This window comes from Chiloscyllium plagiosum, chromosome 13 (assembly GCF_004010195.1).
Source record: "Chiloscyllium plagiosum isolate BGI_BamShark_2017 chromosome 13, ASM401019v2, whole genome shotgun sequence".
Lineage (NCBI taxonomy): Eukaryota > Metazoa > Chordata > Chondrichthyes > Orectolobiformes > Hemiscylliidae > Chiloscyllium > Chiloscyllium plagiosum.
In genome coordinates this window covers 59,539,206-59,566,800 of record NC_057722.1, presented here as the reverse complement: position 1 = coordinate 59,566,800, position 27,595 = coordinate 59,539,206, and the positions used below count along the sequence as shown (strand labels likewise).

The 27,595-nt window shown below is 41.5% G+C and overlaps 1 protein-coding gene and 1 long non-coding RNA gene across 3 annotated transcripts in view; one reads left to right on the top strand and one right to left on the bottom strand.

Moving 5' to 3' along the window:
- The first annotated feature begins 176 nt into the window (after window positions 1-176).
- On the top strand, window positions 177-19,990 carry LOC122556103. Its single transcript, XR_006313464.1, has 3 exons — window positions 177-228; window positions 316-456; window positions 19,599-19,990. It is a non-coding gene; the product is annotated as an uncharacterized LOC122556103 (long non-coding RNA).
- Window positions 19,991-23,744: 3,754 nt separating this feature from the next.
- Window positions 23,745-27,595, bottom strand: part of abcf3 (ATP-binding cassette, sub-family F (GCN20), member 3) — a 102,566-nt gene continuing 98,715 nt past the window's right edge. For both annotated transcript variants that reach the window (XM_043702561.1, XM_043702562.1), the window contains one exon: window positions 23,745-24,723. In XM_043702561.1, coding sequence (XP_043558496.1) covers window positions 24,565-24,723 — 159 coding nt within the window. In that variant the 3' untranslated portion in view covers window positions 23,745-24,564. The remainder of the gene's footprint in view (window positions 24,724-27,595) is intronic.

Here is a 27,595-nt window from a genome sequence, read left to right as displayed (position 1 = left end):
ATAATTCGCCACTGAATGAAAATTAATTAACAATTCAGTTGAAAAATGATATGAAATGGTTTCTAATTGTGTAAAACTGAGACTGATCCCTGTCAACTTTCTCTCCTCCCCCTCTATTGACGGGGCCTGTAGGGGTGAATGGTGGATGGTACGGACCGTCCCCGCCTCCCAGCCTCGTTCGTGATCCACTCTATAAAGACGCTGCGGCCGTGTATGGCTTCAGTTTGAGTTGGGTGTTGGGGTTGAATTTGAATTTGTGTTTATGTTTATTTACTTATATAAATAATCATTATTATTTTTCTGTCTCATACACAGTACGTTTTCCCCCAACCTGAGCTGTGGAAAGATGAGCTAGGTCCTGCCTATCTCCTCGGGCTAGAGAAGAGCGGGAAGTATAGCTGTATGGTTGGATATATACCTCGGGCCGAGTGGTCTGTGCCAGGAGGTTTCCATGGAGTTGAGTATTGGAGAATCTCCTTAAACACTTCTCTGGAGCAGATCGGCCGAAGTCTTATTGAATGGTGTATTCTTGCTCATTTGTTTTACGTGCTGTACGTCAAACGCAGCCCACCTCAGCACTAATTTCAACTAAATCTTTCCCTATTACGCTTTGTAACTTGTTAACAAGTCTGCTTACGACGCAACTCTACGCAAATTCTCAACTGTCTCCTGGTTCTTATGCCAACTGTTTTGTATCTAGGTTATTGATCTTGCTTGAAGTTTTTCTCCAAGCCAGTATTTACCACTTGTTTTTATTTGCCTTAAATTGCTGTTACTAGGGATGTTGCTGGAATGGCTGTCTTTTAGATTAAATGCTATCTGTCTGCTTGCGTGGATGTGAAGGGGACTAGGGAAGAATTGGAAAGCTGGTAGTGATGGTAGTATAGTGAAGAGGATTGATGTTGTTCTCAGCATTGGAGAAAGTGTTCAAACGATGAGGTGGTTTCCTTGGAAGATCTTCTTCTTCTGCTTGAACAGTGGGAAGAGGAGGATCCAGCTGTTACAGTTCATATCAATATCATAAAGTCTACTGCATGGAAATAGATCCTGTGGTTCAACCACTCAATGCCAACAATGTTTGCAAACTAAGCTGGTCCTGGTTGAGGGTGAATGTCTGGCTGAAAGACTAATGAAGTGGGACTTGAGTAGTCGTACTAGTGCCAATGGTGTGAGTATATATCACTAAAATGGTCTACAACTTGAAACTGTCTCCACTCTTAACCTGGATTGATCTCCCAAGCTGCATAACTAATGAAGTACAGAGGGCATATGTGGTGATGGAGGGAAGGAGATCGAGCTTGAGTGAATACCTCAGGTTGAGGCAAAAGCACTATCTGTGGAAAATGAAGGGATGGGGGAAAAGCTTTAAATATACCAGCACTCAAAACTAGATGTGACAAAACAAAATGAAAGTCTGTCAGAATAGGAGGGCATACCAGGAACTGTCCCAGGCATACCTAAAATGAGGTAACAACCTGCTGTAGTGACCAAACAGGGCTACTTGTGAGATAGCATAAGCAGTAAATGGAAAGGATCCCATGACCAGTGGATCTGATCTAAGCTCAACATTTGTGAATGGTGGGGAACAATTAAACCACTCACTGGAGAAGGAAGCTCCACAAATGTCTCCATCATATGGAAGAGCCTAGCACATCAATGTAGAAGATAAGACAAGCATTTGCAACAATCTTCAACTAGAAGTGCCAAGTGGATGATCCATCTCTGCCTCCTCCAGTGGTCCCAGCTTCACAATGCCAGTTTTGGCTAATTCTCTAGTCATGATATATCAAATAGTTGGAGGCATTGGATACAGGAAAGACTTTGGGTCCTGACAATCTGGCAAAAGTAATGAATACTTGTACTCCAGAGCTTGCTGTTCCCTAGCTAAGCTGTCCCAGCACAGCTGCAACACTCCAATCTCTGATATGGAATATTGCCCATGTAGTCCTAAAGTCTAACATCAGGACAGCTTAACCTGTCCAGTTATCACTTGGGGGAAGGTGATGGCATAGTGGTATTATCACTAGACTATTAATCCAGTGACCCAGGTAACTTTCTGGGCACCTGGGTTCAAACCCTGCCACAGTAGATGGAGTTTGAATTCAATTAAAAGGGAATCTGGAATTAAGAATTTGAGTAACCATCATTGCTTGGTGGGGTGGAGAGAACCCATCTGATTCAAGCTTTCTTTCCTTTTGGGAAGGAAATATGAATTGGCCTACATGTGACTCCAGATTTGCAATGTGGTTGACTCCTAACAATTAGGAATGGCCAATAAATGCTGGCTTAGTCAGTAGTGCCCACATGGCTTGAATTTCTTTAAAGTCAAATATTGCAAGGTGTCACCAACACTGGTATGAAGCAACACCTGCATAACCACCTGCTCATTGGTTCTGGCATTGCCTAATTTGGCTAATCTGCTCTTGACGTTATTACACCTTTGTTCAAATATTGGGAAAAGAGCTGAAGTCTAGACCGTGACAGCCATTGTTATAATCCTTGTTTTTTGACCAAGTAACCTGAGCAAAATGGGAATTGGGGGCAAACTTTCTTGTTGGCCTGTATCTGGTATATAGGAAGATTGATTGATTGTAGTTTAGTGGTTAGTCATCCCAGGAGTTTTAGTGTAGTAGACCCAATTGCCTTCAGCTGCTTAATGATTCCAGCCTCTCCTAGTCATAAGGTCAGAACTGAAGATGTGCAATCATGGGTAAACAATAGTTACCATTTGACTCCTTAGATGCAGAAGCAGTTCATGCTCAAATGAAACAAGGAATTCTGAGGCTCAGGATATACATGCCTTTGGAAAGGCAAGGACAGATTAGGGATAGTCAGCATGGCTTTGTGTGTGGAAAATCATGTCTCAAACTACTTTGTTTAATTAACAAAGAATTCATGGCAGAGGAGTAGACATGATCTGTATGGACTTTAGTAAGGTGTTTTGACAAGATTCCCCATGTGAGACTGGTTGGTTGGCAAGGTTATATCTCATGTAATACAGGGAGAACTACCCATTTTATACAGAATTGGCTCAAAGGATGGTGGAAGGTTGTTTTTCAAACTGGAGGCCTGTGACCAGTGGAGTGCCACAAGGATCTGTGGTGGGTCCATTGCTTTGTCAATTATATAAATAATGTGGATGTGAGCATGAGGTATAGTTATAAGTTTGCAGATGACACCAAAATTGGAGGGGTAGTGGACAGTGAAGGTTATCTCCGATTACAACAGGAACTTGATCAGATGTGCCAATGAACTGAATGGCGCATAGTTTCATTTAGATAAATGAGTTGCTGCATTTTGGGAAAGCCAATCTTAGCAGGACTCTTAAAATGTAATGGTAATATCCTAGGGACTGCTGCTGAACAAGACCTTGAGTGCAGGTTCAAACTTCCTTGAAAGTGGAATCACAAGTAGATAGGATAATTAAGAAGGTGTTTGATATGCTTTCCTTTATTGGTCAGTACTGAGTACAGGAGTTAGGTCATATTGCGGCTGGACAGGCCATTGGTTAGGCCACTTCTGGAATATTGCATACAATTCTGGTCTCCTTCCTATCAGAAGGATGTTGTGAAACTTGAAAGGGTTCAAAAGGATTTACAAGGATGTTGCCAGGTTTGGAGGATTTCAGCTATAGGGAGCGGTTGAATAGGTTGGGGCTGTTTTTCCTGGAGGAACTGAGGCTCAGTTTATAAAATCGAGTGGCATGGATAGGGTAAATAGACTGGAGTGGGAGTCCACAACTAGAGGGTTATAAGTTTAGGGTGATAGGTCTCATATCTTTATGTGGTGTAAAATTCCAAGCAGTGGAATGTGGTGAAACGGTTAAAAATTATGTCCCAATACATGTGTGAATCTAACCGTCAGACTACTCTCCTACGAACCTGACCTTGAGAATTTTTTAGAACACTTTCCCTAAGGGGAAAATTTGTGTGGAATAGGCTGCCAGAGGAAGTGGTGGTGGCTCATACAATTGAACATTTTAAAAGGCATCTGGATGGGTATGAATAGGAAGGGTTTGGAGGAATATGGGCTGGGTGCTGGTAGGTGGGACTAAAATGGGTTGGAATATCTGGTCAGCATGGATGAGTTGTACTAAGGGTCTGTTCCATGCTGTATATCTATGCCTGAGACACAAGAGCCATCTGTATTATCTACAAGGTGCAGTGCAGCAACTCCCCATAGATCCTTAGTACCTTCCAAATCCACAAACACTTCTAAGTAGAAGGACAGGCCTAAGACATGGTAACTCCTGCTCCAAGGTAAATCCTCCTCCAAGCCACAACTTCCAGATTTGGTAATATTTTGCTTTTTTCCCCAGTTTTGTTTGGTTAAAATCCTGAAATTCTCTCAAGAGAATTGTGGTTCTACCTGCAACACATTGACTGACTGCAGCAATTCAAGAAGGCAGCTTGTAAGCACCTGAAGGGTAATTGGGGGCAGGCAATAAGTGCTAGCCAGCTAGTGATGTCCACATCCTGTGAGAATATTTAAAGCATGTAGAATTCATAAGTGAATTAGAGGTGGAGTGAATGACTATATATAATATTTAGAAAAATGACAGTTGGATGAAGAGGATTGGATTCTGAATACTCAAGGAAAATGATCTCCAAGATTTTGAGAAGCTAAGGAAAAGTGCAGGGCTAATACTTATCAAAAATGGTTTTTGTACAACAGTTAGTTGACTTTGGTTCAGGAGATGAATACCAAGAACTTCTTTCTCCTGAATATCCAGATGACCAGAATATAGGAACACAGCAGCTCTCCAAAACCCTGATCAGGCCTTGAGTACTGTGAGCAGATCAAGGTACTGCAGCTTAAGAAGGGTGAATTGGCTTGGAGGGAATACAATGTAGATTTACAAGAAATGAAACCTGGACTTCCGTTAGGTAATGGTGACAGATTATGTAAATTTGGCCAGTTTTTCTCAAATTATAGAAGGCTAAGGAGTGATCTATTGAAGCCTTCAAGATATTAACTAACGGCAATACTTTTTTAAAAGGCTACTTCCATGGGTTGGAGATTCTAGACCATGGAGGCCTAGTCTTAAAACTTAGGCTGGACTGTTTACGAATACTTTTACACAATGTAAATGCTTGGAACTCCCAGCCACAAATGGCTGTTGATGCTAGGTCAGTTCACCATTTTAAATCTGAAATTTTCTTTAACAAAGATTGTCATGGGATATGAACCAAAGGCAGGTACATTGAGTTAGGCTACAGATCATCCATGACTCTATTAAATGTTGGAACAGGCTGGATAGGCTGAATGGCCGACTTCTGTTATGTCACCCAATTAAGTCCCCTCAGAATCTTGGATCTTTCAATAAGATCATTCTAAACACCAGGATACCGGCCCAAATTTTTCCTCCAGATAAGCCTTTAATTTCAGAACAGTCATGTTGACCTTTTTTATTTGCTTCTAGTGTAATTTCTTAACTAAGCAGACCAAAACTGTACAGTACTGCAACATGTACTCCCAGCAATGCACTCTAAAATGTAAACAAATGTCCTTGTTTATATCATTCTGTTTTCAATAAATGATAACACAATTGCATTCATAAAGGTTTGCATGCAAATATAGCAAGTGATTGATTCAGTATTAGAACACATCTCCTGTGCCATTGAACTACAGTGTCTCCACTTTGAGTATAGTATTCCTCTCCTTAACAAATTTGTTCATGGAATATAAGTGTTAGCTAACCAATCCAGCTTTTATTCTCCATCTCTAATTGTCTAAGCGAAAGCAACCTTAGAATGCTGCAATCCTTGGGATGCAGGTTTACTCAGTGCTAATTGGGAGGGAGTTCTTGGATTTTATCCTAATGACCATGAAAGATCAGTGACTGCATTGACTTGGTGGTCTTCCTATATATTTGCTGCCCTTGATCTTTTTTAATTGTAAATGTTGACTGTTTTGGAGTACTTTTGGGGATATTTGGGTGACTGTTGTGTTTTTAGATGATATTTAGTACTTCCAATGAATGGAAGGTAGTGAATAGGGTGTCCAGCAAGTGGATGCTGCTGGGTGTAGTGATCTGCTTTTGTTGGAGTTGGAATCCTTCAGGCATGTGAAGAGTGGTACATTATGTCTCCTGTCTTGTAGATCGTGCACAAGTTGCCAGAATGGTGTCAGGGCTAGTAGCTTTTGAAATGCAATGCCTTCAGCTGTTTCTTATTATCAGAGGCTGCAGTGAATCATCCATTTGGCTAGAGATGGATGTAATACTTCATTGTCTTTTGCAATGATGTGCTGGACTGTGCCATCATTAAGGGTGGGGTTATTTGCTTAGCTGCCACCTCCTGTTGCTTGTTTAATTGTCCGCCAGCATTTGTCACCAGATGTGGTGGAATAGCAGTTTAGATCTTGTTAGTTTTGGAGTCACTTAGCCTGGCTTTTTCATGCTGTTTCTGTTTAGCATGTTAGTAGTCAAGTTGATTCCTCATTTTGTGTGCCAGATGCTGTTCTTGCAAGCCTTCCTGCACTGAGTCAGGGTTGATCCCCCTAGTCTGATGGTAATGTGGAGTAGAGCTTTCAGATCATGGTTGAATGCAGGCTGATGGCTCACAGATCCTCATGGATTTCCACTTTGACTTTGCTAACTATTTGAAGTGAATCCTAATTAACACAACACGATGAAGGGTAAGGTCAAAGTGAAGACTCCAGACCTTCTCCCTAGTGAGTTGATAGTGGTCATTCGTACCAGTACCAAAACTCTTAGCCAAGACAACATCAGTCCAGTGACACTAACACTCCACCATTATCTTTCCTAAACCTTTATTTTATGCAGCAATGTTGTGTGGCATCTTATCATTTGCCATTTGAAAATTCAAATGTGGCATCTATCGGTTCCACGTATCGACAGTTATGTCCTCAATAGTAATAGGTTTCTTAAACACCATTTGCATGTCTTAACCAATGACTTTACCTGATTGCAGTAATTTTCCTTGTTTCTTGTTGCAACTTCACAGATTTCTGATATCAAGCTGAGTGGCCTTGGGTTTGCTGTTCCCTTTCTCTTTCCTTAAATTAAACCTGGTGGAAATGTAAGACATGCCATTTCAAGCTGTTAAAGTTTTTTAATCAGATCCGATGTATTTGAGTTAGGAAGGCACTGCATTTTACCAGAAAGTGGCCTGGCAATGTAAATGAGAGCAGCTTGACTTAAGTCATGTAAATCTAATGATCTAACACTTGATCAGGTCAAGGCACAGTTGTCTGGCAATCAATTAGTTCAAGCGGACTTCTCTAACCCATAAGGAAAGGGTATTTGGTATGGATTATTGCAACCTAGTGTAATTGGTGTATTAGCCTATGTTAAGGAGCATAATAAATGCAGCCAGTCTCGATAGAAGTGGAATATAAACTGCTTTGTACTGGCAGCAGAAATGCTTAACAATGTGACATTGTTCCACAACACATTGCATTAGTGTTAGCAATCATAACTGAATAACTATTATGGGGTGTGGAAGGCCAAGGCAAATAACCACAATAGTTGGGCCAGAATTGTGTTGGCCCAGCCCACTCCATCTTTTGGTTAAGCAGAATCAACCTAAACTCAGGTGGTCATCTAGCATTCAGTTCTCTGAACTATTAAGCCAGAGCCCCATGCTAGTGTTTCTGGCAATGAGCTTTAAAGCTTACAATGGGAGATAAATTTCCATAAATGGAATTAAATCACCTACCTAATAGCAACCCTATAACTTTGATCAAAGCTGAACTGGTTCACTTTCCAGAGAAAGGAGACTGCTGTTAAAGAATTTTATTTGAATGGGAGTGTCACTGTCCATTTTATTCCTTCAAGAAAGTATTGCTGAACTGGCATTTTTGAAACAATGCAGCCTGTGCAGTGTTTTAGGATGGGAGTTCCAGGATTTTAATCTGGTGACAATAGAAAAATGGTGAACAGGTCAGGATAGTGCATGATAGGGGTAGAGTGTTTGTGTTCATGTGGAACTGGGTGTTCCTCTACAGCAGAGAATTCAGCCAATCATGCTTGTGTGGGCTCTTTGAAGACTTTTCAATGAATTTGAATCTGTTTATACCTTTCCCCATAACCCTGCACACTTTCTTTCATTGCCTTCAGGGAGTGCATTCCCTTTCACAACAGCTTGCCATTTTTAAAAAAACTTTCTCAGTGTCCATAATAAATCTGAGCCTGAAGTTTGGTGTAATGTATCCCAATCCAATGTCAAATTTGTTTTCTACAACTGTCCTGGACATTTTCTTGCTCTTCTTGAATAAATGAATTTTGGAGATCCTGCAAGAACATATCTACACTAAATCTTAATCTGGAGAGAGTTAATCATTCTTTATTTGAAGGATTAGAGGAACCATCAAACTTGAGTATTTACTTTGTAATATGATCAATACAGTACAATCCTCCCTTACCCTATTATCTTAGCCATCAGATTAAAAGAGCAGTGTCCCCATCTTAATAGCAAAGTGTATGGAATTCCAACTGCACCCAATAGCAGTTAGCTATCAGGCCTAACTAAGAAGACTTAAAGCTTCTAACTATCTTCACTGTCTACAAGTTAAGATTTGTAGCTCAGGTTGACATTCTAAATGTAAGCTTGTTCACTTTCAGATGTTTCATCATACTAGGTAACATCAGTGAGCCTCTGAAGCACTGGTGGTCTAGTTGCCTTTTTTGTATTTAGGTTTCCTTAGGTTGGTGATGTCATTTCCTGTTCTCTTTGTGGTAAATGGGATCCAAGTCGACCTGTTAGAGTTCTTGGAGTGCCATGCCTCTAGGAATTCTCATGCATGTCTCTGTTTGACTTGTCTGAGGATGTATGTGTTGTCCCAGTTGAAGTGGTGTCCTTCACTATGTAAAGATACTAGTGAGAGTGGGTCATGTCCTTTTTATGGCGAGTTGATGTTCATGTAGCCTGGTGGCTAGTTTTCTGCCTGTTTCTTCAATGTAGTGTTACAGTTCCTGCATGGTAATTTGTAAATGACATTTAGTTTTGCTTGTTGTCTGTACAGGGCCTTTCAAGTTCACTAGCTGCTGTTTTGGTGTTGGTGGGTTTGTGGGCTGCCTTGAGGCCAAGTGGTCTGAATGGGCTGGCAATATTTCCAAGATGTCTTTGTAGGGGAGTGGCTTGGGTTTCTGGTTGCTTTATCTGCTTGTGTTGCTGAGAAAATCAGTGGACTGTGCTCATTGGGTACCTGTTCTTTTTGAATACACTTTATTATAGGTGTCTTTTTTTACTGTCTGCTTAGTTCCTGTTGCAGTGTGGTGGCTCATTGAAATGTTCTAATGCAGCTCAGTTTGTGGGTGTTGGGATGGTTGCTTCTGTAGTTCAGTATTTGGTCTGTTTTCCTGTAGATACTGGTTTGAAGTTCCCCATTAGATGTTTGCCATTCCTAGATAGCACAGTAGAGCAGTTTGTTGCTTTCCTCCTCTTTAGTGAATTTTATGCCAGTAAGGGTATTTGATGGTCTTGAAGGCTTCCTCTAACTTGTTTCGTTAGTGATAAAGGTGTCATCCATGTAGCAGATGACCCCCTCCCCCTCCTTTCTGTTGATTTATAGATAGGGACATGTCCTCCTTCCAGAAGTCAATAATCATTCTTTTGTTTTACAGACATTGAGGGAGGTTATTATTGCACCACAACACTTAAGCACCCCTTTCTATATTCTGATAGATGGCTATCAAACAGTGTTGTCAGCAAACCTGTAGCTGGTGTTTGTATAGAATTTGGCTATTGTCATGGGTGCACAGGGCATAGAGTAGGAGGATGAGAACACATCCCTGGTTGGCTGCAATATTGAGGATTATCATGGAGGTGTTGTTATTGTCTATCTGCACTGATTGTGGTCTGTGGGTCAGTAAGCTGAAGATCCAGTTAGAGGGTGGATCTGAGACCTGGTCTTGGTGTTTTGAGATTAGTCTGGTAGAGATTATGATAAAGGCAGAGCTTTAGTTGAGTAGGAGCCTGACAGGTGTCCTTTCGTTATCCAGCTCTTCCAGCAATGAGTGCAGGACTAGGAAATTGCATCTCCTAAGGACCTGTTGCCAGTAGGCAAAATGCAAAGGATCGAGCCAGGTTGGGAGATATGGACCACGACCAGCTTTTTGAAGCGCTTCATGATTGAGGTCAGAAGCACTGGGTAGTAGTCATTTAAGGCACGTTGCATGTGTATTTGTTGGTACTAGAATGATCTTCCTGAAGCAGGTGAGTACTTCAGATTGTGGCAAGGAGAGGTTGACTGACTGTCAGCTCAAATGTCCACCAGTTGGTCCACACAATCCAAATGCATGGCCAGGGAATCTTTCTGGCTCAGTTACTTCTCTCTGGTTTAGACTCAGGAAGACTGATCCTATGTCTACAGTGGTGACTGGGGACAGGTGGCACAGTGCCACTTGCATTCTGCTCTTAAGCACAAAACATTGAGCTCATCAGGGAGGGATGTGCTGTTTTCTTTTTGGTCCAGTATTTTACTCCTTTTTGTTGGCTGTTATGTAGGCAGGTGTCCATCTGGTTGGTTTGGGTCTCTAACTTGGTCTGGTACTGCCTTTTGGCATCTGTCACTATAACACTGGAGAACAGTACTGAAGGCAGGTCTGTCACTGAAAGTGGAGATAAATCTCTGATAAGGCTACTGTACTAGTGGGACAGGTCTGGCACATTACTGACAAAAGAAGGTCTGTCTCTATAATAGGTCCATTATTGGAGACAGGATTTTTGACTGCTTAACAGCATGGTCCTGGTGGGGGACAAGTTTGAACTCTAATACTAGATCGTGTTGGTGGGGACAGGTCTATCACAGTATAACACTGGATGTAGCACTGGTAGGGACAGATCTGTTGCAGCATAACAGAATATTGTAAAGACAAGTCTGTCACTGCCTATCACTACCACATACCACTGGTAAATTATTTTGTTGCTATATAACAGGTACAGTACTGGTGGGCACAGATGTCATGATATAATACTGCAGTGATGCATTCAGATCTGGATAAGTGGAGACCAGTCTATCACTATACCCCACTGGGAAGTAATACTGTGAGCATAGGGCTGTCATTACACTGGGGTATTGGACTTATGGGAACAGATCTGTTACTGTTACCATAATAGTTTGTCCCTGCATAACTGTGTACACTAGTGGGGAAAGACCTTTTGCTGTATAAAACTGGGATCTACTAACAGGCTTGTCCTTGGGTAATACTAGAGTACTGTACTGGTGGCTATGGGTCTTAATGAATAACAGGGGTACAGTAATGCTGACTAGAGTTGGCCAATATTTAAGCTGTTACCAGTGCATACAGGTCTGTTGTATAATACTGGAGTACAGTACTGGTGTCAAATCTGTTGCTACATAACACTAGGATGCAATTATGATCCCAGCTGAGATTGCTGGATGAGCAACATCGAGCTTGATCATAATTTTGAATTTAGAAGTGACAGTTCAGAAATGAGCATCCAATACTACAGGTCTGGTTTTAACAATACAACATTTATCATGGGAACAGGTCTGTCATTCCAATGAGTACGTTACTGGTGGAAACAGATCTGTCACATTATAACACTAAGGTGTGTTACTGGTGGTACCAGTCTTTGATTTACAGTAGAGTCAGGGAAAGTCTATCTGCCCCAATTCATTGGCATAGGCTTAGTTCACTGAAAATAAAGTCCCTGTATTATTAATCTTAAATGTTTAACAATTTAGATAAATGATCCAAGTACCCACTTTGCCTGAGGGGAATTCATTTAAAAATAAACACTCCAGGTTTCTGTACTTGACAAGCAAATTTATTACAAACTGTCTTCAACCAATGGAAATTAGGAATTGTGCATTGCTAACTTACACTGTGAATTTTACACCTTCTAAGGTCCCAGTCACATTAAAGACACAAAGGATATTAGTGATGGGAAAGCAGAAACAATTGGTTTACACAATTTTCTGATTCCTTTTTAGCTGTCTTTTGACTAGGCTGTTTGTACATAGATGCTCTCTTTCACTAATTGTGAATTTATCCTTTTACTATCTTTGAAAACATTCTATCCCTCCTTCAGTTGGGGATTTACAGAGAAAGGTGAATGGAAGACTGTTTGTTTCTGGAGATTTTCTGGTCCCTCTACACAGACAGATTTTAATGCTTTCTCTTTGCAGGCGCAAGCGATTCTCTGCATTGGCCCCAAAGAGGCGATAGACTGAAATTTATAATTTGTTGAAAATCCTCTTAACCAACTCAACTTTGAAAACTAAGTTGCTTGTAATGTGAAAGCAATAATTGAATTTAACCACTGAGCAGTATTTGTATTAGCATAACCCATCAATTGACACTTGTGACCAGAACTGATTTTGTTTGATCTCTAACATGCCCACTTCTGATTTCTCCTCCTCATTAGAAATAAATGCCCTAAGGTGGTCAGATCAGAATCTGCCGTATCTTTATTTCTAGAGGGCCTCTCAATTACTTTTATTCTACTTCACTTCAGGGTATAAAAAAGTGCAGCAAGTCCAGTATTTTCTTTAATGTTAGTAGACTGTCTCAATCAGATTCTTTTCAGAATTACTTTCCTCCCTGTCTGACAGCTGGTATGAACTTCTGCAGTCTGGCTTCATACCCATGAAAAGCTGGCTTCCCCTGGTCTGGATTATGTCAACCTTTAGTCAAAAGTCACTTTTCTCACATTTCCTTACCCTTAGAATCCACCAGCTTGTATTAGCCCATTTAAGATCCAACAAACAACATTATTCCAGTAGCAATATGTAAATGATCGTGCCAATTTTAAAAATTGGCACGAATCAGTGATTCAGAATCCTTTTTAGAGATAGTAATCTGGATCTGCTAGTCATGCAGTACTGTGCATTTAAACCTTTGCTGGGTATATGGGAGAACTTATGACAGATAATACCAACACTTTAAACTTGGACATGCAAAATAGTTTGCATAAATAACAATTTTCTTTTTCCTGTTTTAAATATTAGTATCAAAATTCAACAATATTGACAGAACAGCAGATTTATCTCCATCTAGGGATTTATGGAATGGTTCACCAAGCTGTAGTAATGCCAAATTTACTTTCACCAATTTGGTAAAGTTGGCTCACTCTGGCAGCAGTTCTGCTTGCCCTGTTTATAGGAAGGATTATTAAACTGGAGAGCTTTCAGAAAGGATTTACCAGAATGTTGCTGGTAATGGAAGGATTGAGACTAACTCAGACTTTCCAGTCTATGTTTATCTTCAGTGGAACATAGGAGGTTGAAAGGTGACCTCTTGAGGGGTATAGATAAGATGAATGACCAGAGTTTTCCTATAGGATGGGGGAGGGGCTCAAAACTAAGGGGCAGATTAAAGTGAGATTTTCAAAGGAATGGGGGCAACCTTGTACAGTCTGTGTGGAATGAACTACCAGAGGAAGTGATGGATGCAAATATAGTTATGATGTTTAAAAGGCATTTGGATAAGGTTTAGAGCAATATGTGCCAACTTCAGGCGTTTGGGAACATAGTTGTTGTGGATTGACTAAATCAAAGGGTCTGTTTTCATGCTGTGACTCATGACATGTTTCACACTAAATTGGAGTGTCATGCTGTGAGTGGCATAGTGGCACAAAAGCTTCTATGCTGATTTTAGTTCTGGATTATTGCCATTTTAGATGTTAAAATCTGGAAGTTGCTGGTCATACCTAGGTGTCATTGAGAACGTGGTAGATACCATCTCTGAACTGCTGACTAGATTGCTAATGTCACTGCAATGAGATGGAGTCCAAATTCCACTGCCCTCTACTTGTGCAGACTGTATCTTATGTCCTGTGACACCATGTGCTAACTGTGACTGACTAAGATCAGATGTAGCAGGATTTTGGCTATGGCCTACTTGCAGCTGAAGAGTGGCATTCAACTTTAATACCTACTGACCTTGTTTTTCTCTTGTTCTTCTGTTACCCTCAAGTCAGGAGATCGACTCTGGTTCAATGACTAATGTAAGAGGTCCTGATGTTCCCCCATTGTTTATCTTTACCTAATTCTATTCACGCTAATAAGAAGAAATGGCTGAAGATAGTGCAAAGTCTTAGTCCTGAAAATCCCAGCACTAGCTGTGTTCTACTGAAGCTTTTTCATTATAGCTGCAATATTGGCATCTAACTCAACAAGGTGGAAGACTGCCCATTTATGTCCTGTTCACACAGCAGACAAAATTCAACCTGGCCAATTGTCTGAGCATGAGCTAAGTAGTGTCAAGCTGTGCTTATTCAGCAACAACCTGCTATCATATTCAGTTTGTTTTATCAGTGTCACTGGGCATTTAACCTCATTACAGGTTTGATCTAAACATGGACAGAGTTAGGAGAAAACAAATGCCCTTCATATCAAGTGTTACTGGACTGAGTACAGCAGCGAGGAAACAGGGAAACACCTGCACTGGTTGGAATCATACCTGCCAAAGGAAGATTTCTCCATGTTGATCTACGGTTCCTCAGCGTGGTGGCCGAGGTCAACTATTTTCTGATTCTCCAGCAGTGACTCCCATCCCACATATAAATAGGGATACTTGCTATTCAATGAATCATGTTCAGTTTCATTCACTAGCTTCAATTACTAAAGCCATCCATAGTTGCACAAAGAAGAATTTTGACAATAATCAGGCCTCTGATAAATAACATTTGTCACATTCCTGTCAAAAAAATGATCACATCCAACAACAGAATCCAACCATCTCCTCTTAATGATCAATAATACTGTCATCATAGAATTTCCCATCATATCTACCTATGGTGGGGATTTCCAATGGAAAGCCATTTAACTAGTTCAGCTATATTAAATATTGTGGCTAGAAAAGGAAGTGAGGCTGGGTAATTTCTCAGTAAGTGAAACACCTGACTTTCCCCCAAAGGCTGTCAGTCACTTAGACACAATTCAATAGTGTGGTGGAATACTCTCCACCTACCTGCAAGGATACATACAGTTCGAACACTTAAACTCAATGTTATCCAGCATAACCATCAAATGATTTGATCAGTATCCTGTCCATAAATATTCCCTCTTCAGCATGTACCATTTACAAAGGATATTCTGCAGCAACTTGCTAAGGCTTATTTAACAGCAGCCTCCAAACCCAGGATGTTTACCATCTTGAAAAACAAGGGCAATAGATGCATAGAAGATGTATTGCTTTCTTGCCTGCATCTCCAGTTACCCTCTTTCCATACTCAGTGTGGCACTGGAAAAACACTGCAGGTCAGGCAGTATCAGAGGAGTAGGAGAGTCAACAGTTTGGGCATAAGCCCTTCAAGAATGTTTTTTTTTGGGGGGGGGGGGGGTGATATGCTGAGATAAATAGGGTGGAGGTGGAGAAGGTGGTAATAGGGTGATGCAAGTGGGGAGGGTGGAGTGGATCGGTAGGAAGGAAAATGGACAGGTCAAGAGCGTGTTGCCAAATTAAAGGGTTGGATCTGAGATGAGGTGGGGGGAGGGAGGATTTGGAAACCAGTGAAATCACTGATGCCATGTGGTTGAAGATAAGGCATTCTTCCTCCAGTCATGGGGTGGCTTGGATTTGGTGGCTGAGGCGGCCCAGGACTTGCATGTCCTTGGGGGAGTTGGAGTTGAAGTGGTCAGCCATAGGGCGGTGGGGCTGTTTGGTGTATATCCTAGAGATGTTCCCTGAAACATTCCAAGAGTTGGCGTCCTGTCTCCCTGATATAGAGACCACACAGAGAGCAACATGCATAGTAGATGAGCGTTTGGATATTCAGGAAAATCTCTGCCGGATGTGAAAAGATCCTTTGGGGCCTTGGATAGAGGTTGGAGGAGGGGTGTGGTGGTTTGTGGGCACAGGTTTTACACCTCTTACAATGGCAAGGAAGGTGGGGAGGGTGGGTTGGTTTGTGGGTTTGGACCTAATGAGAAAGTCGAGGGAATGGTCTCTGTGGACGCAGATAAGGGTGGGAAGGGAAATATATCTCTGGGGTCTGAATTGTAGATGGTGGAGGATAATACAGTGTAGCCAGAGATTAGGGAGGAGAAGATGAGAATTATGGGGTTCAAGGGTGGAGGGGCTGGAGGGCATTGTTGATCACGTGGGAGGGGAAATTATGGACCTTAATGTTTTGTACCAGGTCAGACCACTTCAAAACACTTCAAGAAAGTGGCCCAGGCCATAACTTTGATATTTGTATTAAGGAAGCATAACAAATATTCCAGGTGGGATGCAACTGGTCCAACTACTTAGTTTTAAACAAAACAGATTTTATTTTTATAAGATTACCGAATGGAATACAGAATAACTTGACCTCTCTGAAAACCTGGATTATCCCAACTTAATGATGTTGTTCCCAACACTTGCAACAATCCCCATAAACACCCCTTGGCAAAAAAAAGCACAGGGTCTTTCAGGAGAGAATGAGATGGCAGCATGGAACACTCTTCCACGTCACTGCTTCTTGGACCAGCAGCCTCCAAATGCTTGACTGCTTTCAGTGAACAGCCAGATTACCAAAACCAGAGAAAAATTGAGCTGGCCACTCTCCTTTCACTGTACAAGTTTTTTTCACTTGTTTTTATTTTAAAAAACACTTGAAAGCCTGAGGATAGTCCAGGTAGTTGTGGGAGTTGGTGGGTTTGAAATAATAGATGTCTGTGAGTTGGTTGCCCAAGATGGAGAGGTCCTGGAAGAGGAGGGAGGTATCTGAGATGATCCAGGTGGACTTAAGGTCAGGGTGGAAGGTGGTCGTGAAGTTGATAACTGTTCAATCTCCTCATGGGAGCATGAGGTGGCACTCAAACAGTCATCAATGTAGCAGAGGAAAAGGTGGAGAATAGTACCAGTGTAACTGCAGAAGATGGACTATTCCACATATCCTACATAGGTGCCATTGACTACCTGTTTGGTCTGAAGGAAGTATTCCCATACCCCTTTGATACCTTTCTTATAGGTCAAAAGTCTATCTAACTTAGTCTTGAATATATTCAGTGGCCTTGTTTCTACTGCTGTCTGAGGAAGAGAATTCCAAAGACCCAAGACTCTGAAAAGGGAGACCCTTACCTTTAAATTGTGCCTTGGCTCTAACCTTCTCGACAAGGGGAAATATCTTCTCCATACCATTCTGTCAAGCTCCCTCAGAAACTTGTGTTTCAATAAGGTCCCATCTGATTTATCTCAACCCTAATATGTTTATATGCAACTTGTTGTACATTTCCCCATGACACATTAGGAACTAGCCTAATGAATGAACCTTCCAAGAAGTAACTGTTCATATTGATTTAAAAAAAATACAAGTTGGGTAATTTACTTGTCCTGTGATTAGCTCTGCAATATTTTGCCAATGTTGGCTAATAGTAGCAGCTTCTTGATTAGTAATCATTGTTGTCTCTCTCTTCTCTTAAAGTGCAGGAGTGCATTCCTAGCCTTAGCCCTAATGTAGGGAGTACCATTTCACAGACCTCCGTCCCTTTTCCCATTTTTACATTCCACAATTAACTGTAGGAATTGGACTTTTCACCATAAAGGCATTTGCTGATCACTGCCAAGTTACAGATTGGTAATAGGGAATGTGTATCATGCTTGAATATGATTCCTTCAGGCCCAAGGCCTCAAACATTCATCACTACCATACTCTGTACAGAATGGGAAGCAAACCTCCATTATTTGTTTTTGTACATAACTATCAAATAGCTTGCTTCAGCTAAAACCTTCACCTGTGCTTTATTACTTGAATATTCCTTAGTGCTCCTTATAGACTGTCAGCAGGCTTGCATTTTAAATACTTAGTTATTTTTAATGTAGTTTGCTTACCATGGCCAGTTTTAGAGGCATTTTACATACTGCTAATCTAACAAAGCCATGAAGACATTTTGTAGAATTGCATTACATAACACCCTATTTTAATTTCAAACCACAAACTCAGATTAATATTAATTAAGTAGCCATAGCCAGCAACAGATGAATGATTAGATTCCCTACAGTGTGGAAACAGTCTCTTCGGCCCAACAAGTCCACACCGACCCTCCGAAGAGAAACTCACTCCCCTGTATTTACCCCTGACTAACCCACCTAACACTACGGGCAATTTAGCATGGCCAATTCACCTGGCCTGCACATCTTTGGACTGTGGGAGGAAACCGGAGCACCCGGAGGAAACCCAAGCAGACACGGGGAGAATGTGCAAACTCCACATAGATGGTTGCCCGAGGTAGGAATTGAACCCAGGTCCCTGGTGCTGTGAGGCAGCAGTGATAACCATCGTGCTGCCCCTAATTAGAAGTAGCATCTCAAGTCTGTTATTATTGAAGAATAACAATTAAAATTAAAAGCTGAATATTACCCCTACTAAATTTGTAACTGTGTTTGAAAAGTGCCTTTTAAAAGCAGATGGTGAGAAGTATAGAAACAAGATATGTCCAGATGTAATCATTATCTGTCAGTCTTAAAACAATAGGCACACTTAATGGTTCATTTAAGATAAGGCAAATTAACTATATCGGCTAAATATTAAAGGTAATCAATATGTGGTTGCTTCAATCAAATTGATTATCATCATATTACTAACAAATTATACCTTGACAACTTTTCATGAAGGGGTTGGTTAATCCCAGAATGAGATATAAAAATAAGGTTGAGAATAATTTTCTTGACTACTCCTTTGATTCCATATCTTGGGCCAGGTTAACATAGTGTTATTTAGGGATGGTTTTGATCTGTCTCCCTGTGAATGAGTGGTTTATGGAGGGACAGATATCAGTCTGTCAGCCAAGTTTCTGGCAGTGCGAGGAATGGATGTATACGTCTCCTTGGACCAGAAAGATTCCGAACAGCGACAAAGTTGTGGATTGTCCCCCTCCATCTTAAAAACTATTAAAGACAGAGAACAGACTTTATGTATAGTACATTCTTATGAGGACAGCTTGAGTGTGGTAGGCCTGTATTCATTATAAATGAGTTTAGAAGAGAGAATATCTTTTTGTAACATAAAAGGTTTTTATGGGGCTTGATAAAGTTGCTCCCCCTTGTGGGAGGATCAGGACCTGGATAGCATAATCTGAGTAAGTGTACATCCATTTAAAACCGAGCATAAAAACATGAGTTGTTGTAAGGTATTACATAGACTGGAATGTCAAAATGGCTTTACCTGTTGCTAAGACTTTTCTGGGGTTATAAAATTTTAAGTGCATTGTTTGAATCAAGTTTTTTTTTATAATAACCTGTAAATTGCTGGGCCAAACTGGTATTCACAACTGTACCAATAGATACAATAAGATCTAAGCACCTCTTGGCTACTTCAAGTGATGTGAAATATCTTTCAACATCATACTCTGTAAATATAGGCTCTAAATTAAAATATCTAGTTACATCAAATCCTCACGGAAATCAGATTCATCTTCTGAACTACTCTCTAAGCTTTCCTCTAGCTAAATCATGCAGTATGACTTCACAGCGTCTTTGAAGTCCAAGCTTTTTAAATAATTTATTTCTCTTCATTTCTCCTTACTAAGATCCTCGTCCCATTTTGAACTTTATTTCCAGTTACCTTTCTTCCAGTTTGATTTTTAAAAAATTTCTAATTTAATCTTCTATTAGCAACATCAATTTCCAGTTTCTCTCATTAATTCTAAATATTAGAACAATTCCTCTTCTTCCTCAGGAGGCTAAGGAAATTCCACATCCATAGTATGGACCATAGAAAGCATTCTATCTGGATGCATCACGACTGGTATGGCAACCGATCTGCCTCGGATTGTAAGAAACTACAAAAGATTATGAATCCAGTTGAGGCCATTGTGCAAACCAACTTTCCATCTGTTGACTCCATCTACACTTCTCCATGCCTCGGATGTAACATCAAAGACTCCACCCACCCTGGTTATAAGCCCTTCTAACCTCATTCAGCAGGCAGAAGATAAAAAGGGTGAAAGAACCGCTTCAAAAATGTAAATAACATTCTTCAATTTTATAATCCTAGAAAACCTGTACAAGGAGGACGGATTGCACCTAAATTGGAAGGAGACTAATATACTGGCAGGGAAATTTGATAGAACTGCTTGGGAGGAATTGAACTGGGAGGGTGGGGGGACCCAGGGAGATAGTGAGGAAAGAGCTCGATCTGAGACAGGTACAGCTGAGAACAGAAATGAGTCAAACAAACAGTCAGGGCAGGCAGGGACAAGGTAGGACTAATAAATTAAACTGCATTTATTTCAATGCAAGGGGCCTAACAGGGAAGGCAGATGAACTCAGGGCATATTTAGGAACATGGGATTGGAATAAAGAAACATGGCTCAGGGATGGGCAGGACTGGCACTTAAATGTTCCAGGATACAAATGCTACAGGAAGGATAGAAAGGGAGGCAAGAGAGGAGGGGGAATGGCATTTTTGATAAGGGATAGCATTACAGCTGTGCTGAGGGAGGATATTCCCGGAAATACATCCAGGGAAGTTATTTGGGTGGAACTGAGAAATAAGAAAGGGATGATCACCTTATTGGGATTGTATTATAGACCCCCTAATAGTCAGAGAGAAATTGAGAAACAAACTTGTAAGGAGATCTCAGCTATCTGTAAGAATAATAGGGTAGTTATGGTAGGTGATTTTAACTTTCCAAACATCGACTGGGACTGCCATAGTGTTTAGATGGAGAGGAATTTCTTAAGTGTGTACAAGACAATTTTCTGATTCAGTATGTGGATGTACCTACTAGAGAAGGTACAAAACGTGACCTACTCTTGGGAAATAAGGCAGGGCAGGTGACTGAGGTGTCAGTGGGGGAGCACTTTGGGGCCAGCGACCATAATCTATTCATTTTTAAATAGTGATGGAAAAGGATAAACCAGATCTAAAAGTTGAAGTTCTAAATTGGAGAAAGGCCAATTTTGACGGTATTAGGCAAGAACTTTCGAAAGCTGATTGGAGGCAGATGTTCGCATGTAAAGGGACGGCTGGAAAATGGGAAACCTTCAGAAATGAGATAAGAATCCAGAGAAAGTACATTCCTGTCAGGGTGAAAGGGAAGGCTGGTAGGTATAGGGAATGCTGGATGACTGGAGAAATTGAGGGTTTGGTTAAGAAAAAGAAGGAAGCATATGTCAGGTAGAGACAGGATAGATAGGGTGAATCCTTAGAAAAGTATAAAGAAAGTAGGAGTATAGTTAAGAGGGAAATCAGGAGGGCAAAACGAGGATGTGAGATAGAATTAAGGAGAATCCAAAGCTATTTCACAAATATATTAAGGACAAAAGGATAACTAGGGAGAGAATAGGGCCCCTCAAAGATCAGCAAGGTGGCCTTTGAGGGGAGCCACAGAAAATGGGGGAGATACTAAATGAATATTTTGCATCAGTATTTACTGTGGAAAAGGATATGGAAGATATAGACTGTAGGGAAATAGATGGTGACATCTTGCAAAATGTCCATATTACAGAGGAGGAAGTGCTGGATGTCTTGAAACGGTAAAAAGTGGATAAATCCCAAGGACCTGATCAGGTGTACCCGAGAACTCTGTGGGAAGCTAGAGAAGTGATTGCTGAGATATTTGTATCATAGATAGTCACAGGTGAGGTGCCGGAAGACTGGAGGTTGGCAAATGTGGTGCCACTGTTTAAGAAGGGCAATAAAGACAAGCTAGGGAACTATCCACTGGTGAGCCTGACCTCGGTGATGGGCAAGTTGTTGGAGGGAATCCTGAGGGACAGGATGTACATGTATTTGGAAAGGCAAGGACTGATTCGGGATTGTCAACGTGGCTTTGTGCGTGGGAAATCATGTCTCACAACCTTGGTCGAGTTTTTTGAAGAAGTAACAAAGAAGATTGATGAGGGCAGAGCAGTAGATGTGATCTATATGGACTTCAGTAAGGCGTTCGACAAGGTTCCCCATGGGAGACCAATTAGCTAGGTTAGATCTCGTGGAATACAGGGAGAACTAGCCATTTGGATACAGACCTGGTTCAAAGGTAGAAGACAGAGGGTGGTGGTGGTGGAGGGTTGTTTTTCAGACTGGAGGCCTGTGACCAGTGGAGTGCCACAAGGATCGGTGCTGGGCCCTCCACTTTTTGTCATTTACATAAATGATTTGGATGTGAGCATAATTGGTATAGTTAGTAAGTTTGCAGATGACACCAAAAGTGGAGTTATAGTGGACAACGAAGAGGGTTAGCTCAGATTACAACAGGATCTGGACCAGATGGGCCAATGGGCTGACAAGTGGAAGATAAGAGTTTAATTTAGATAAATGCGAGGTGTTGCATTTTGGGAAAGCAAATTTTAGCAGGACTTATACACTGAATGGTAAAGTCCGAGGGAGTGTTGCTGAACAAAGAGACCTTGGAGTGCCGCTTCTGAGCTTCTTGAAAGTGGATTCACAGGTAGATAGGATAGTGAAGGCAGCGTTTGGTATGCTTTCCTTTATTGGTCAGAGTATTGAGTACAGGAATTGGGAGATCATGTTGTGGCTGTACAGGACATTGGTTAGGCCACTGTTGGAATATTGCGTGCAATTCTGGTCTCTTTCCCAACGGAAAGATGTTGTGAAACTTGAAAGGGTTCAGAAAAGACTTACAAGGATGTTGCCAGGGTTGGAGAATGAGCTACAGGGAGAGGCTGAATGGACACTTCCATGGAGTTTCGGAAGCTGAGGGGTAATCTTATAGAAGTTTACAAGATTATGAGGGGCATGAATAGGATAAATAGACAAGTTCTTTTCGTCGGGGTCAGTGAGTCCAGAACGAGAGGGCATAGGTTTAGGGTGAGGGGGGGAAAGGTATAAAAGAGACCGAAGGGGCAACTTTTTCCACACAGGGGGTGGTACGTGTGTGGAATGAGCTACCAGAGGAAGTGTTGGAGGCTGGTGCAATTGCAACATTTAAGAGGCATTTGGATGGGTATATGAATAGGAAGGGTTTGGAGGGATATGTGCTGGGTTCTGGCAGGTGGGACTAGATTGGGTTGGGATATCTGGTCGGCGTGGACAGGTTGGACTGAAGGATGTTTTCCATGTTGTACATCTCTGACTCTCAAAGTCTAAGCAATAGGCAAAGCCATTGAAAAGCTAACTCTTAGGATGAAGGAGCCAAGAACAAAAGAACAGAACAAGCATGCATCTGGGTTCCCTCATGAGTTTCACGAGGAGAAAACAGATTGATTTAATTTAGTTCTTCAATGTCTGAGCCTATGTTCTACTGTTTCACAGGTCTTTCTTGATTCTTTATAAATTCATTTTACCTGCTTAAAGCCTATTAAAATTCTAATTTTTCTCAGTATAAAATGTCATTGACCTGTAGAGTTATTGTTACTCACTCCCGAGATCTGGACAGATAGGGAAAAGATGCTTTGATGCAGACCTCAGTCAGGTCAGCTCTCAACAACTTTTAAAAAATATATATTTTGTGGGAACACTTCAACACCTCTTTCTTCTTCCTCATTCCCTGTGAAAAAACAAAGTCATTGACCTGAAACTATAACACCTACACAATTCACAGATGCTGCCTCAGTTTCTCCAGCATTTTTGTTTTTATTTTGGATATCCATTTATTTGCATCTGGTTCAGTCCTGTGATGTTGAGAATTCCTCAGAATTCTTAGCTATAATTTTCGCAAGAATCATCATGACCCAAACTGGACACAGCATTTAAGGTTTGATCTGAATTGATAGATATAGACTTGGCAGCATAGCTCATCCCATGAATGGACACTGATAATCGAAAAGGAGGTTAGCACTCCCAAAACAGATGAAGAGCGTATTTGCAGGTGGGTGCATAGTAAATCTGCGACATTGTTAACAAAATAAGTCAACTAAATTCAATGTTTGAAAATGTTTATGGTAGTTAAATGATATGCTGGTATTATTCAAGTTTGAGACAAAATCCACTCAAATGTAGCCCGATGACAAAGCATTCTCGCTACATGTTACAGCACAGTAAGGAACATCCTTAAGCACTCAAAATGACTTCACCCATTGGCTAGAATCCAGCTTGGTGTTGTCTTGACTCCAGGTTCTGGGGATATTACCAGAACTGATCCAGTCTGCATCAAACAATGGGAAAGCAGCAGCAAATGAGAGTTGTACAGAGGTTTTACAGGGCTTCTTCAAACCCCAAATATTGGCTAGGCCATCACTGAATGTGATATTCAAGCCATCTGCATGCAGAAACATTTCCCCAAACCAAACAATTTCAAATTTATTTGTGCCCACAAAACCTTACTGATAGGGACTGGACTTTTGAAAGTGAGAGGAGGGAAAAATATTTATTAATTGTTACATTAGCAATAGGTTATTGCATTGAACTGCCATCATTGCAGGTTTCCAACTGACAGCATGGGCTACACTTACTTAACAGGGAAGGGTGTGGAAGGGATTGAGGGGTTTGTTTAATTAATTGATGTACTAATTTATAGATAAACAAATAGTAATAAAAGTTCCAAGGCTGGAATAGTGTAAACAAATCTCTGGTTGCTAATTTAGGGAACCAAGAGCGATCAATTCCTTAAAATGAGGAAATGGGAGGGAGATGCCAAAAGTGGGCCATATTCACAGCCTTGCTTGATGAATGCAGCAAGTCACTGACAATCTGTCCCCACAGCCCAGTTTAGAAAATAGTTGGGCTGAATATTGCGATCTCATAGAAATCCTTCTTTGCGAAATTGTTCCTGGAGAATGTCTTTATACTCGTCAAAGCCACCATCCACTCGCTTCACAGTACCACAGCCGCACACCCACAGCTCCTTGCAAACCATACGAATCAGCCGTTCATCATGAGATACCAGGATCACGCCACCCTGTCATCAGAGCAGACAGCATTAATGCAGCAACAGCAAATTCAATATCAGCTTTTCAAGAACAATTTAAAGAAGTTCTTGCTCAAACCGTAGCTCCTTCATCTCTGAGCTAGACGTCTGTGGTTCAAGCTTCAGTCCACAGAGTTGAGCCCATAACCCAGACTGACATGACCAGTACCATTACTGAGGCTTTTCCCTCTTTGAGAGGACATGAAAATGCTGCCTCGGGTTGATGTAAAAGATCCCACAGGTAATGCTTAATGAGTAGCAGGGTGGTTTCTGTTAGCATGATGGCATATGTTTATCTGTCAGTCAGTTAAGAATGTGCTCAAACTGTGCTTGAATGCAGGGGGACTGGTGCGTAAGAGCATGGATAACTTGCTACAAAGTACAGGGAATTGGCGAAACTGAACCTAGAGATTTGTTACAGTTTTAGTCTCAGAATCATAGAGATGCACAGCCAAAAACAGATCCTTTAGTCCAACTCGTCTATGCCGACCAGATATCCCAACCCAATCTAGTCGCACCTGCCAGCATCTGGCCCATATCCCTCCAAACCCTTCCTATTCATATACCCATCCAAATGCCTTTTCAAATGCTGCAATTGTACTAGCCTCCACCACTTCCTCTGGCAGCTCATTTCATACATTTACCACCCTCTGCATGAAAACGTTGCCCCTTAGGTCTCTTTTATATCTTTCCCCTCTCACCCTAAACCTAGGCTCTCTAGTTCTGGACTCCCCCACCCCAGGAATGAAATTTTGTCTATTTACCCTATCCATGCCTCTCGTGATTTTATAGATCTTTACAAGGTCACCCCTCAGTCTCCGACACTTCAGGGAAAATAGCACCAGCCTATTCAACCTCTCCCGATAGTTCAAATCCTGCAACCCTGGCAACATCCTTGTAAATCTTTTCTGAACCTTTTCAAATTTCATAACGTCCTTCAGATAGGAAGGAGACCAGAACTGCCCGCAATATTCCAACAGTGGCCGAACCAACTGCAACATGACCTCCCAACTCCTATACTCAATGCTCTGACCAAAATGCCTTCTTCACTATCCCATCAACCTGTGACTCCACTTTCAAGGAGCTATGAACCTGCACTCCAAGATCTCTTTGTTCAGCAACACTCCCTAGGACCTTACCATTAAGTGTATAAGTCCTGCTAAGATTTGCTTTCCCAAAAAGCAGCACCTCGCATTTATCTAAATTAAACTCCATCTGCCACTTCTCAGCCCATTTCATCAAGATTTTGTTGTAATTGAAGATAACCTTCTTCACTGTCAACTACACGTCCAATTTTGGTGTCATCTGCAAACTTACTAACTATACCAGTTATGCTCACATCCAAATCATTTATGTAAATGACAAAAAGTAGAGGCCCAGCATCGATGCTAGTGGTACTCCATTGGTCACAGGCTTCCAGTCTGAAAAACAATCCTCCACCACCATCCTCTGCCTTCTACCTTTGAGCCAGTTCTGTATCCAAATGACTAGTTCTCCCTGTATTCCATTCCATGTTAACCAATCTGCCATGGGGAACCTTGTTAAACGCCTTACTGAAGTCCATATAGATCACATCCACCACTCTACCCTCATCAATCCTTTTTGATACTTCATCAAAAAACTCAACCAAGTTTGTGAGAAATGATTTCCCACGCACAAAGCCATGTTGACTATCCCTAATCAGTCCCGCCTCTCCAAATACATGCACATCCTGTCCCTCAAGATTCCTTCCAACAACTTGCCCATGAGTGACATCAAGCTTATAGAACATAGGCATAGAACATAGAAAAATACAGCCCAGTACAGGCCCTTTGGCCCTTGATGTTGCGCCGATCCAAGCCCACCTAACCTACACTAGCCCACTATCCTCCATATGTCTATCCAATGCCCGTTTAAATGCCCATAAAGAGGGAGAGTCCACCACTGCTCCTGGCAAGCCATTCCATGAACTCCCGACTCGCTGAGTAAAGAATCTACCCGTAATATCTGTCCTATACCTACCCCCCCTTAATTTAAAGCTATGCCCCCTTGTAATAGCTGACTCCATACGTGGAAAAAGGTTCTCATGGTCAACCCTATCTCAACCCCTAATCATCTTGTACACCTCTATCAAGTCACCCCTAAACCTTCTTTTCTCCAATGAAAACAGCCCGAAGTGCCTCAGCCTTTCCTCATACGATCTTCCTACCATACCAGGCAACATCCTGGTAAACCTCTTCTACACCCGTTCCAATGCCTCCACATCCTTCCTATAGTCTGGCGACCAAAACTGCACACAATACTCCAGATGTGGCCGCACCAGAGTCGTATACAACTGCAACATGACCTCAGGACTCCTGGAACTCAATTCCTCTACCAATAAAAGCCAGTACGCCATATGCCTTCTTCACAGCACTATTTACCTGGGTGGCAACTTTCAGAGATCTGTGTACATGGACACCAAGATCCCTCTGCTCATCCACACTATCAAGTATCCGACCATGAGCCCAGTACCCCATCTTCTTGTTACTCTTAACAAAGTGAATCACTTCACACTTAGCTACATTGAACTCCATTTGCCACCTTTCTGCTCAGCTCTGCAGCTTATCTATATCCTGCTGTAACCTGCCACATCCTTCCTCACTGTCAACAACTCCACCGACTTTCGTATCATCCGCAAACTTGCTCACCCAACCTTCTAACCCCTCCTCCAGGTCATTTATAAAAATGACAAACAGCAATGCTCCCAAAACAGATCCTTGCGGAACACCACTAGTGACGGCACTCCAAGATGAACATTTGCCATCAACTACTACCCTCTGTCTTCTTCCAGCCAGCCAACGCCTAATCCAAAGCTGCAACTCACCCTCAATGCCATACCTTC